This window comes from Drosophila serrata, unplaced genomic scaffold, assembly GCF_035046125.1.
Source record: "Drosophila serrata isolate PLE 108 unplaced genomic scaffold, ASM3504612v1 contig_273, whole genome shotgun sequence".
NCBI classification, from domain to species: domain Eukaryota; kingdom Metazoa; phylum Arthropoda; class Insecta; order Diptera; family Drosophilidae; genus Drosophila; species Drosophila serrata.
In genome coordinates, this window is record NW_028257171.1 from 1,043,804 (window position 1) to 1,057,358 (window position 13,555).

General features: G+C 43.9%; 1 protein-coding gene across 5 annotated transcripts; it reads right to left on the bottom strand.

Annotated features, from left to right (window-relative positions):
• Positions 1–342: 342 nt before the first annotated feature.
• Positions 343–8,781, bottom strand: LOC110183626 (uncharacterized). 5 transcript variants are annotated; one of them, XM_020951943.2, is made up of 3 exons: positions 8,364–8,781; positions 4,912–6,084; positions 343–3,276 (listed from the first exon to the last, which is right to left on the bottom strand). In XM_020951943.2, exons 2-3 carry the CDS (start codon positions 5,429–5,431, stop codon positions 1,820–1,822), a joined length of 1,977 nt encoding a protein of 658 aa, XP_020807602.2. In that variant the 5' UTR covers positions 5,432–6,084; positions 8,364–8,781; the 3' UTR covers positions 343–1,819. The 5 variants fall into 5 exon arrangements, with proteins under 5 accessions (XP_020807602.2, XP_086690826.1, XP_086690827.1 ...); XM_086834700.1 differs by having other exon boundaries at positions 7,698–8,643; XM_086834701.1 differs by having other exon boundaries at positions 8,403–8,638.
• Positions 8,782–13,555: the final 4,774 nt, after the last annotated feature.

Below are 13,555 nucleotides of genomic sequence, written 5' to 3' on the forward strand. Positions count from 1 at the left end.
GCGTTCGCCTCGCTCATCGTTTCTTAAATTATGAAATAATTGTAATTGACAATTTAATTAAATTGTTTTCAAGTTTACTCTTTTGGTTTTGCCTTCGGTTCTTTTGAATAAAAACTACGCGTTAAATAAATACATGTTTTGTTTTTTTTTTTATGTGTATATATCAATACTTTTCGATTTTTTGTTTTTTTGGAATTACAAATGTTTGTATTTTTGGTTTTTCGTTCATTAAAACTATGTCACTTAACTTTGGAATTGCTTTTAGTTATCATTTGTTTTACAAGTGCGTCTTCTACGTCTATCTTCATCATCGTCCTTCATATCCACATCCATCGGATATCCTTTTGCATCTTTGGGGATCGCTATAAGAAACCTTTGGCTGGGCCAAAGCTCGAGGGGATTATTTGGGGGTATTTTGGGGGGGTAGTTTCTTGTATAAAATGGTTTTTAAACTTGCATGTATATATATAATATAATATGTACACGGGTCGGGGGCGGGGGCGGGGGTTGTCTAATGCCTAGTAATAAAATAACTATTTCGTAAGTACTTTGTTTGCTTCATGCTGCATGTATGTATGTATGAGAAGAGAGTGTCATCGTCATCGTAATTGGGGTTGCAAGTTGCCTCTGCCTCTGCACCACATACATCATCGTCCATACATGTTGTTATTTATGTTAAGTATTGTCCTTGTGATATGTTTCTAAATTGTTTTCTCATTAATTTTAATCATTTCTAAGTAATTGAAGTAGTTTTCTGTTTATCGAGTTTAGAGCATATAATATGGAAGTAATTCTCGTCTTATAAACTTGGTTAGAGTGTAAAGTTTTTGCCGCAGCGTTTAAAATGGTTCGTCTCTATATATCTGATTCTATATATATATATATCTGATTCCGATTGCTGATCCGATTGCTAAATTGATCAATAAGTACGGTTAAAAAGAGCCTAAGAGCAAGATAGAGAGATATAGGAGTTTGCAGGAAGTGCTATAAGTTCACTAATTGATTAGTTTTGCTAAGACTTGAACTGAGCATCGTCCTCCGCCTTCGATCGAGTCCTTATGCTCGCTATAGGTGTGTGTGTGTGTGTCTGTGGTGTATTGGGTGTGTCCTGGTTGTGTATATAAACTCTAGAGCCCTAAAACGATGCCTAAAAAGTAGATATTTACCAAAAAACATGCACAAATTGGTTCTGCTCGCTAGGTATTATTCTCATATAGGTCGTATGTATACATATAATTTGCCATCCCCATTCGATTTCTCCATCTCATCCTGATCTGTATATAATGCTTATTTGATCTGTTGTATATATATAGAATTTCTACTTATGTTCCATAATATTCGTTGTGTCAGATTTTTACTATAAGTTACGTTTTGGATTTCCCTCTCAAACCTTTTGTTCTCTTTTGTCATATCTCACCTCACATCGCTCCTCTTGCGCCTTCGATCGATCGAGTTTCAAGTTCAGTAAAAGTTTTCAACTTGGAGAGTTTTTGGATAGAGTTTGTTCGGATTATAAGTGAGTAGATATAGTATCTGTGTCTGTGTATATATAATATATATAACTGCTTGAAGAAGATTCTATTGAGTTTGAGATCCATGAACTACCTCGCTAGTAAGCCGATTTCTAGACTAGATTCTTAGTGTTTTTGTTCTTTTCTTTATCATTTTATCATTATCATTTTCGATTTCAATTTCTTAATTGTGTTAGGTTTTTTTTTTTTTTAATTTGATAAGGGTGCTCGAATATTGCTTATAGGTTTGCCATTGTAAAGTATCTAAGTTGTCGGGAAGAGATAGAGAGAGAGAGAGTGCGAGCTCCTTAGGCCACCACAATGTCCTGGCTATTCTCGTCGCTGTCCAGCTCATCACCCTCCAGATCATCCTGCTTGTTCATCTCCTCCTCGTCCTCATCCCCATCCAGATCCATGTCCTTGCCCTGCCCAATGGCACCGGTATCCCGGAGGCAGGCCGACTCCAAGTGCTTGTTGAGGTACGACTTCAAGGCGAACGTCTTGTTGCAGCGATGACACTTGAAGTTCTTATCCCCCGAGTGGGTCTGCATGTGGGCTCGCAGATTGGAACGATCGGCAAAGGCCTTGCCGCAGTGGACACAGGCGTAGGGCTTCTCCCCGGTGTGCGATCTGAGGTGACCCTGGAGCAGCCAGGGACGAGAGAAGAGCTTGCCGCAGATGTCGCAGCTGTGCGAGAGCTTGTGCGTGAGCAGGTGCATCGCCAGGGCCGGCATGGATACATAGGCCTTGCCGCAGGTATTGCACTTCTTGGCCGACTGCGAGTCCAGGGAGCGATGCGTCTGCTTGTGACGGGAGAGGTTCGAGGAGGTGGCATACTGCTTGCCACACTCACAGCACTTGTAGCAGCCACGCTTGCGCTTGGCGTAGTTCTCGCCGCTGCCACCACCGCCGGCTCCAGATCCCGCCACCGAGCCAGTGGAAGAGGACGAGTGACTGGGGGCCACGGAGACGGCCACCTCGGGCTGGTCGCCGCTCGGACTGGAGGCATTGCTTTGGACGCTCTTGGCCCGCGGCAGCACTGGCTCCTGTCTGGCCTTACTGGCCTTGGTCCGGCCATCCAGCATATTGAGGCACATCTTCAAGGCCGACGCCCTCGGCGGCTGCTGGTGATGATTGTGGGACGACGATGATGATGATGACGACGACGACGACGACGACGACGACTGCGGCTGCTGTTGCTGCTGCTGCTTGCTGCCCCAGTGCTGGACCCCCGATTCGGAGGAGGAAGACATGTCAATATCCACATCGGAGCTGTGATCCGAATTGGGCGGCGTCAGCGGAGAGCAGTTGGTGGTGGCGCCCTCCGCGGAGCCGTGCATCAGGTCGTAGGAGCTGCTGCCAATGAATCGAATGGTCGATTGGGGCGAGCGGCTGGAAGCGCTGTTCGATATCTCCTGGATCTCCGGGCAGCGCAGCTGCTCCTGCTCCTGCTTCATGATGGTGACCACACAGGGCGGGATCAGCGGAGGCAGACTCTGCGACAGTGACAGGAGGTCGTGGGCGGCCTCCGTCTCCTCGACGCTGCGTCCGCGGTATATCGATGCAGAGGCTGCCACGGAAGCCACCTGTTGCTGCTCCCTCACACGTTCGCGCTCCCGCTCACGCTCACGTTCCCTTTCCCGCTCCCTCTTCAAGGTCACGGGCTCCGGCTGACGGGGCGCCCCAGTGGCGCTGGCGGGCGGGGCATAGAAGATCACCTTGCCATCCTCCGCCGGAGCTCTGCCCACTGGACGGCGCATCGATACTATAAGGAAAAGGTAAAGAAATGAGGAACAAACCCAAAAAAGGAACTACTGAAGCTATCAACTAACAGTCCAGAGGCTGGCAATCCTCTTCTTGATTATGGAACACTATTAAGTTCATTTCGGAAATCACACAATTGCAGCAAGTGAACTTTCTGTCACATTTTTTTTTAATCGGAAAACTAATTGTCAATCAACAAGTTGATTAATCGGTCAGGGTTGTCACCTATCTTAAGAATAAACCAGGGTTGGCTACAGAGCTTTAAACTTGCAACAATTAATGGTGGAAGTGAAACGACGGAAATGGGAAACGGTTGAAAATCATTTAAAAATAAAGATGGCTTCCAAGAAAACTGCATGATTTGAATAAATCGTTGGAAAAAGTTATTAAAAAATTGTCTTTCTATACAAATTAAACTTGAAAGAAAGCAGATATTTAAATTCCTATACGTGTCTCCTTAAAAAAAGCCACCACCTGTAGCTAATATATAATAAGTAAAAGCAGTTAAGTAACTTGAAACCTGTGGCTGCTTTAGGACTCAGTGTTAAGCAATATTAAGTCCCCTGTTTAAGCTCGTACTTAATAATCCTCAGGCCTTGTTTTCCTTGGTATTCCTTTTGTTTATTTAGGGCTGTGCGTTTGCCAAATGCAAGTCATATTTCTGGGGGGAAATAACGACTGGGGGTTCGAGAGGTCACCGAAAAAAAGGGAATCATAAAGGAAGCAGTAACCGTAACTGCACATTTTGACGTTTTATGGGACCAAAGCTCTGAGGCTGACGCAATATCCCCATTTCCTCCTGGCTCTCCATGAAGTTGTGGCTGACCTGTTACGTTCCACAGTGAGTTTCTCAATCGATACGACGATGACGACGACGACCTCCCAAAAGCCACCCCCCTGTGACAGTCAATGCCGCTTGTATGCTTTCGTGTTTGCATTTTCCTCCGCCTTGCCTACGCTTTTCCTCTACTTTTCCTCTTTTTTTTTTTTGCTTCATTCAAGAGCAACAAGCAGCAGCGACATCGACAAGAAGGCAAACGCAAACATGGAAAATGCCAACATACGCTAAAAAGATTAGCTAACGGCGACAATGTCAAACACGAGCGCTCACTGCAGAGGAGAGTGTCAGGGTGAGGTGGAGGAGGAGGAGGTGACCCCACCACATAGCAGCGGGGAATCTGGTTGGTGGGTCACCAGCGGTTGAAGGACGACGGCCAAGTGGGTGGCCATAAAATTCTTGCCTTTGCCAGAGCCGCTGGCAATTGCCGGCGTGTATGGGATGGAGATGGAGTGGGCTCGGAACCTGGCTACTAAAAATAAATACGAGTACACAAATTGTCGCAGCCACCTGTTCACATTGTTGTGACGCAACTTTGGCCCCCCCAACGATTCCGGAATCCGGATTCCGGTGGCAGGAACAGTAAAGACCCAGTGGCAAGGTAAGTAGCCACAAAATAAAAGGGGGGAAGCTACCAATAGGGAACAATAGAAGCAAACACCGAGCACAAAAACCTGAGAGTTTCTTTTACAAATAAAATATGGAACATAAAAATACTCAGATAAAATGTTCTCTAACCATTTTAATCTTAGAAAAGTCTCTTAAAAAATATATGTTTAATAAAGTTCTCTCACTTACCGGAAGCGGATATGGGAGCTGCCGCTGTGACACCTGACTGACTCGTTCCCGCTCGTCGCTGCTTCTCCTGCTTGGAGGAGTTCATCTGGACCAGGGATTGGGCTGCTGACCACTCCAAATGTTCGCACAGCTGATCTTCTCGTTCCTCCACCTCCTCGTCATCCAGCTCGATAATCTCCCGCTTGAGCACCGATCTGGAGCTCCTCTTGGCCAGCGTTTTGAGGGGCATTGACTTGGTGCTACCTGCCAGGCCATTTCCATTGGCATTCCTCAGCACCGTGTGGTGAGCTTTATCCTCAAACGTCGCCTTGAGCTTACCCACGGAGCCCCTGGGCTTTGGGCGTCGCCAGCTCTGGAGGTCAGTAGCTGCTGCAGCTGCACCGGAACCGGAAATGGTGCCCGATCCTGCAGCTAAGGCTGATCCCGTATTCCCTGCCGGCTGGACATACTTCTTGCTGGCACTCGCGTAGGCAATCGTCTGGATCTTATTGCGATTGGGCAGTATAAAGTCCACGGACATGTTGCCACCTGCAGTATCACTTCCACGGGTCACCGTATCCGTTGCCGTATGCCTTGATGTCCTTGCCGCTCTGCCAGTTTGGAATTCCGGGAAGGGACTTCCCCGCCACCGGCTTCCTATGTTTGCTTTGGGTTTTCACTTGAGGAGTGGGTTCGGGTTCTGGTTGCGGTTGTGGGGGGTAGTGGGTTTCCTTACGCTTAGATTTGTTTTGTATTTACTATGTAGATGTAGCACAACCTTCTTTGTCATCTGCAGTTAAAATGCTTTTGCTTTTTGCTATTTTGCCCCGCCCCCTTTGGCGCCCCCGCCTTGGTGCCTTAACGTTTTTGGCCCTCGTCTACTTCAACTTTGACATTGACATGAGTTGCCTTGAGAGTATTGCTGCGGTCGCTCCTTCAGCTTTGATTCCTTGCTGTTGTCCTTTTGTGCCCCAGCTGGCATCGTTCTCCTCCTCGCGATGCCCCCCGCAGATCCCTGCCGCGATCCCTGGCAGCTTGTATCCTGGTTGGCCAAGGATTCACTTTTGCACCACAATTGAAGGTATCTCCCTGGCGTTCTTCGTTGTTGCGTTGCTATGCTGCTAAGTTGCAATGTTGCTGCCGTTACCTGCAATCCAGGTTCTGTTCTGGGTGTGTGTGTCCTGTGTGTGGGTTCTGCAAGGAATGGAAATATACATACAAGTAAATTAAATTGCAGTTATTTACCGGTAAGACGCCGGACAAAGACTCTGCCACATTTACATGCAAATAATCGTTGTCTGCTCAAAGGATATAACATGCATATTATTAAAAATGGGAAGAATACTTGTTTTGAGGTTGTTTTTGGAGTACTTTTTGGCAGCGGGAATCGAGTAAATTAAAAGGGAAACCAGTTTTATAAGAGAGTTCATTTCGCCTTTATATTATTAACTATATCTTAGATACTTTAGGTAACATTAGGTAGTACATTGAAATACTTATCGGAAATTATAGTTTTGGGCCTAGGGAATACATCTTTTAAATGCTTTCTTATTGATATTTTTATATGACCATTTATTCGAGAGCTCCAAGTTTAAAAAGCTCATAACTAAGCCAAAAAACCATTAATTTTAGTTCTGAAAAGCAAAGCTTGTTAGTTTTTATTAGGTTAAGAAATCTGCATACTCGATATTGAATTTTTAAAAATTTAAAATTTTGATAATTTTAATGATGTCATTTTTTAAAAATTTTTGAAAAAAATTTTAAAAATTTATTTTTCAACCGAAGATGGCTAGATCGACTCGGAATTCAATGCTGATCAAGAATATATATGATTTATAGGGTCGGAAACGACTCCTTCACAATGTTTCAAGCTTCAGATGTCCTGCAAGGGTTGTTAAATACTATTTAAAGTTTCACATTTGTTTAACTTTATGTAAAGCCCAGATTTATAATAATATATTATTAACCCATCAAAAGATGAAGTGAAATATATAAAGAACAATTCCCAAAATGCATAATAATCCACCCAGACAGTGCACCTGTGCGGGTCCCTGAACCCATAAAACTAGAGGAGCTGTAGGAACAGTAGGGGCTAGGACGTCCCTAGGGCTGGCATAAGTGATTCCAGATTAGCCATTAGACCACCTTCAGTGTGGCGTTACCCCATAAATTGCAAGGTAAATACTCTATGGCAACCATTAAATGCACACACTCTGGTTCGGCTTCTGCTCCAGCTCCTGCTCCTGTTATTCCCAACGCCTTTTCCTGCAACTGGCGGCAAGGAGCAAAAGCCGAGTGTCCTGAGACTGAAATTGCATAATTTAAGCGGCGATTAAAGAGCGAAAATTGTAAACAAGTTCCTGCAGTGGTTGGCAGTCATAATATTTACATTATAAATGCAGAAACCGCTGTGCAATCGGTAGATTCACGCACCACAGAGGGGCCACCAGGAGGTGGTTGGACACTCAGAAAGGGGTTTGGGGAAATTTGCAACACTTGATTACACTTAATTGATAAATTGTTATACTTTTTGCACTAAATTGCACGGTTTATACGCGGCACTGGCGGCAGTTCATTTTGTGTGTGTGTGTGTGTGTGTGTGTGGGGGGGGGGTGGGTGTGCAGGTGGAAAAGCGGAAAAGCTTCCATTGGAAGGTGGCGCACACGCACGCACACCGAAACTATCTATCCCTATCCCACGTTTAAAAATGGCGCATACACTCGCTGCCATTGTTTAGGAAATGCACTGGCCGAGATTTTCGATTCAAATCTATTCGTTTTAAGATAAGCCCGATATAAAATCCTTGCCTGGTATGCTGTGCTGATTTATCACATGTTTTGCTCTATAATTTAATTAGGTAATGGCTGCGGTTTCGTTGGGGGAAAACTCTATAAAATTTCCTCCTTTTTTTCCGTTCGTTGTTCATCAGCAACAACAACTTGTTCACTCTGCACTTGTCGAATGTTTTGTGAATTGGAATCGAGAAATGCTCTCTTTCTCTCTGGGAGAGAGCAATCGTTGCGAGCGGAGAGGAAGAGAAAGTAGCGCACTCGGTACTCTGGAGCTTTAAGCGAGAGAGGGTCCTGGCAGCGAGTACATGCAACAAATAGTCAACTGTTGGTTGCCTTAGCCTACCTCACTGTACCACCCACCACCGCCCAAACCGCTCTCTCTCTCTCTTTCTCTTTTCTCTCTGTGATTCCCCGCACTCGCTTTTTCTCTCTCTGTAGCTGCACATAAACAATGCGAGATTTTTATTGCATACTTTGCAGCTGCAGCGACTTATACACACACACAGAAGTTCGAGGAGCGATATATATCACTTTGTCACATGCAACACACGAATCTGGCATTCGATAAACCAAATCAAATCATGCATAAAACTGAGGGGGCTTTAAATATTTAATTCTTTATTTAATATCTACATGAACTAGGGTCTTGAGAACCGGGAAGTATCTTTAGCATTTTCGTACTCGCTCTGATTTGTGGCCTGTTGTTTTTCGCACACTCACAGTTTTTCTTTTTCACTTTTCTTGTTTTGCTTTATGGATTTTTCTTTTTCTTTTTTTGTGGTAGTTTTGCACTTGGTCACGTTATTTAGCTGGACTTAATGTTTTATGTATTTTACAGTTGATATTATTATTATTATTATGGTGCGGTGCTGGCTATTAAACTATGGACTTGTTTGGCCTGCCGCTGTGCGTCAGTTTTTGACGTACCACTCCCTTCTACTGTGCGCTTGGCATTCGCAGCTTTTCGCTGCCGCTCACTTGGATCGGCCATATATATATATATATGTATATATATATCCCTGTGTGTGTGTGTGATTTACAGCGAGTGTGCGTGATTTCGGGTCAACACCAACGCACACCACTAAAAGACAGGGGGGTGACTACAAGGGGTGGTTTCCTGGAGGTTTTCAGTCAAAGGATTGTCCATATATAGTATGTTATTAGCCCTAGTAATGGTTACCATAGTCTGTGCATAGTTTTTCTGATTTATTGGAACCCGGAATCAATATACCAGGGTATTCCATAACCCCCCCCTGCACACAAAGACACAACAAGTAGCCAGCAACACCATCAGACCCCCAGCCCCTGGAAAAGAAGACGACATGCAACAACCCCGTGAGCGAGAGCGAGTGCTCATGCGCAGACACTTTGCTCCCTCGTTGACAAAACTAGCGAGACACACATACCAGGAAACGGCACAGATCCTGGCACGGACTCGTGCCACACACACTTGTGGATTGCCGAAAATTATGCAACAGCACCGCCTGGCAATCGTTGGAGGGTGAGTACGAGTACAAGTCCTGGCCACAACCCCCTGCTGGCTCCAGGAAGAAGCAAGGACCATAAGGATGTTCCTTCAAAAATAAAAAAAAATACCCAAAAAACCCAAAAGCCGGGGGTGTGTTTTGATGTCTGGCCAAACAAGTATCAGAATTGGCACGGCGCTGGGTTAAAAATACTTGAGCCCAAATCTCAAATACGGAAAAATCGGTTAGGGGGAAAAGCTTGGCGAGCTTAGAAATAAATTATGAGCTGCTCCAGCTGTAAGCGTTTAATTTGGTATTGTTTTCCTTTTGGCCTTTTATTTTTCTGTCCATTCCAGCTAAATATTTAGCATAGTTGACAGCCGAAAGTTGCTCCTTTTTTGAGGTTTTGGGTTTATTTCGTTACGATTCGTTTGGTTTGGTTACATTCGGTTTGGTTTGCTTTGTTTGCACAGGCCCGAGATGCTGGATGCGAGACCGAATCGAAAGCGGGGCAGGACACAGGACGCAGGACACAAACGGCCGCAAGGAGTCCATGGCCCGTGGCCCATTATTGCCCCCCCATTCGAAACCAGAAACCAGAGACCAAAAACCAAGGACCCCCCTCTCAATACACTCCCTTGTGGTTGCCTTTTTTTTTTGTGGCACTGCCGCTGCTGCTGCTGCTGCTGCTGCTGCGTTGACATCAGCGCTTCCGCTGCGGGCTTCCTTATTATTCCTGTCACTAAGCCGCCCTTTAAATTCGCAATGAATGCCAAACAGCGAAACAGTTAAATGCTTTTTTTTCCATTTCTGTTTCGGTTTGGGCCTGGTCTGTTGTTCCAGCCGCGGAAGTGCAACACCAACCAACCAAACAGGCCAACAGACCAACCCAGAGCAGACCGGAACAGGATGCACAGGGAGAAAATAATTACAGGATGGCAGTTGCAAATTATTCCTGAAACCTAAACATTAATATTAAGCAACCATTTAGTTTCTAAACCAAGAGATACTATAGATATAAAAATAGTATTCAAATATTACCCAGAATTCTCTATTCAATTTCAATTTGTATCATATTTTTTCAAGTGAATTTCGAAATCGGGGTCAGGCCTGGGTTTGGGTTTTCGTCCTGGCAATGCTATTGGGACTTGGTCTGGGAATGGAAACAACCGCAAGGTTACCCCCGGCCAGAAAAAGGGGTTGCTGCTTTGCTGCTTGCTGTTGTTCCTATTGAGTTGGCTGCGATGAGGTCCTGATGTCTCGATGTTCCGGTGTCCTGGTGTCCTGATGTCTCGATGTCCTGCCGCGTCGTCGGCTGCCTTCGCGGTTACATTGACCCTTTTTCCACGGGCGCTTTTGTTGCCGCTTCATAGGCTTTCTTGCCGTCAACGCTAATGGAGCTTAAAAAGTTGTCAAAGCGCGGCGCGGGTTTTTATATTTTAATTTCAAAGTGCCAAAATAGAAAATGAAATGGTGCGAGAGCAGGGATAGGACCAAGGGGGCTCATCAAAAGGGCTCAGAACAAGGCATCAAATCAACTGGGCTCTGTCAGTGGCAATCAGACGAGGGGGAAAAAAATTGGTGGAGTTGGATACCAGTGTTGTCGAAAAGAAGCCTATTTGATAGAGCAAAAATATATAATATTTTTCTTAAATATTCTTCAATATTTCCTAGTAAAACTAAAATCATTTCAAGAGCAAACCCACAAGTGCCACTAAGCAAATAAATCCTGATGACTTGCCCGATTCCTTCAGACCGAGAGCGTATTAAAAAAGGATAAACTGACAGCACTGCTTGCATATACATATACTTATATATATATAGAGATATAGTCTATGTCCGGGAATATTGTGTTGGCGGGTGTTATATTTTTTTCTTTCTTTTGCGGGGAAGCAACTCCTGTTGCCCATTTATTGCCATATGCTGACAGTGTTGCTCGCGGGCAGTCGTCGTCGCGTCGGTGGCGATGGGGGCCAATTTGAGCTGTCATAAAAATGTACAACAACTGGCTACAAAGCAAACAATGCGACGAGTGCCAACAGCAACATCTACGGCTGAGGCAGCAACAGCAGCAGCAGCAGCAACAGCAGCAGCAACATCCTCAGCAACAGCAATGGCCGCATTCAGCAATTGTGCAAACAAATTGCTGTTGCACTTTACTTTTATTTTACGAGTGCGAATGCCAGAGCTTACTATTTTTTTCCTCAGTTTCGTTGACGGACCAAGGGAGTCCTGAAGGCCTGAAGTGTCCGTGGGTCTGTGGGTCCGACGTTCCGTTGTCCTGCTGATGGAACCCTCCAGCCCTCGGTTTTTTTTTTTTTTTGCCCCAACCAATTTGCATTTTACTATCGCTGCAGGTTTTTATAGTGGTTGCTTTTGCATTTGCTCTTACTTTTTGATGCCTCACTCGGGCTGGGAGGTTCTTGTTCTGGTCCTGGTTTTATTTCCATCATCATCCACCAACCTCCCCCACAATCCCTCAGTCTTCATCCGGATCTCATCCTCTCCTTTGCCTTTTGCGGAATTCGCCGGTCATAAAGTTTGCTTAACATGCCGCTGACGCTTTAGTATTTTTTCCTCCTGTTAGATTCCGGATTGCAGAAGTCAAGCTCCTTGCCAGATGGAGACAAATACAAATACAAACAGGAACAGGACTCGGAATCGGACACAGACAGAGACACAGATGGACACAGCAAACTCTCTCGACTTTTGGCCGGCATTTCTAATGTGGTCTGTTATGGTTCGCCATCAATTATATCAATTTCTGGGCGAGAACTTGAAGTAAACAAAACCACTTCAATGGCGGCTACTCAACTTGATTAGTTTGATCAAGAAAACCCAGCTCGATTCTTGTCTGAATTTATTGCCCAAGCACACTTTGAAATATTTGTGAAATGCATGTGTAAGCCTGCAGGTGCATTTTCCGGAAAATACCTCAAAGCTGCATTAAATGTTTAAGGTATTTCAAGAAATATTTAATACCTAAGATAGAGAGTTTTTGGTCAATAAAAATTAAGCAAAGAAAGGAGGTTTTAAAAGACTTTAAATAGCTAAATAATCTATGACATATGCCTCTAAAAAGTAAGAATAAATTACCTCATTGCACAGCTCTTTATTCCCTCAGTTATCCTTAAGATATATTATCCAAATTAAATGTACCGCATAATTCCAAATAATAATTCCTAAAAGAACTCGAAATAAAGACATCTGAAGTAAAGTTATCTCTCTATTGGAATCTCTTCCTTTGCTCCCTTGCTCATTTTGACTGCAAAATCAAAAATCCAGTCGAAAGGAGCGCACACAAACACTCCTAATCCATATTCCATCAAATTCCTTTTTAATACAGCAAACTCGAGTAAAATATAAACAATTTACAGCCACTTGGTAAGGTGAAATTTATTCAAAGTCCCATTCAATCGCGATGCCACTAAGCTCACACGGTGCTTTTCATTCCTTTTCCTTCTTTCCTCGCCCCCCTCTGGCCTGGGTATGGGGTTTTTCCCTTTTTCCGAGCGATTTACGAGGCCTGGCCTGGGTGCTGGGTATGTTCTGTGTATATCCCTCCCTCTGCATTTTACAACATTTGTATTTATTTGGCGTCATGAGTTTAAGATGTTGTTGATATATGTTTACCGTTGTGTGACACACACACACACACACACACACACACACACACACACACACACACACACACACACACTGGCGGCAAGTGGTAACTGCTGCAGCTACACATAAGTAAATTAGGATTTATGCTTTGTTCTATTTGAGCGCTGCAAAGCCATAAACGATTTTTTATGCACAGCCACTTGGTTTGGAGCTGTATCCTGGTATCCCAGCCACGATCCTGGCATCCAGCAGGGATGGGATGGGCACAAGCAGGAGCAGGAGCAGTTCGCACCTTGCCGAATACGATTTACGACTTTGAGCATGTGAGAACGTAAAATTGTTATAAATTTGCATGTGCAGAATGTGAAAGCATCTCTCTACACTCTGTACTATAAACCTAAGAAATCACTCTGAGAAAAAAATTCTTTAAAATCGCCGTAAAATTTAGCGATTCCCTCGTAAAACTAACTCAAATCAAAAATGTAAAAGCACGTGATAAATGTAGAATTTTCTAAAAGATTTCGCTAGGTTTCATGTTCTAATAATGTTGTGAAATTTGTATAAAAGTTTAAGGAAAATAACTAAATAAATAATGGGGGTTTTTAGGGGTTTATTTTATAAGGCTTGGGAACTTAAGGTTTTGTTAGGTGTTTTCTTTTTTATATAACAATAATATTAAACATTGAATTGCAGTGAAAATTATAGGTTTAAAGTTTAACTTCTATAAAATATTTTAATTAATACAGAAACCATCTTACCCGCTCTATTGTTCTTATTCAAGTATTTAAGCCATGAACTTTG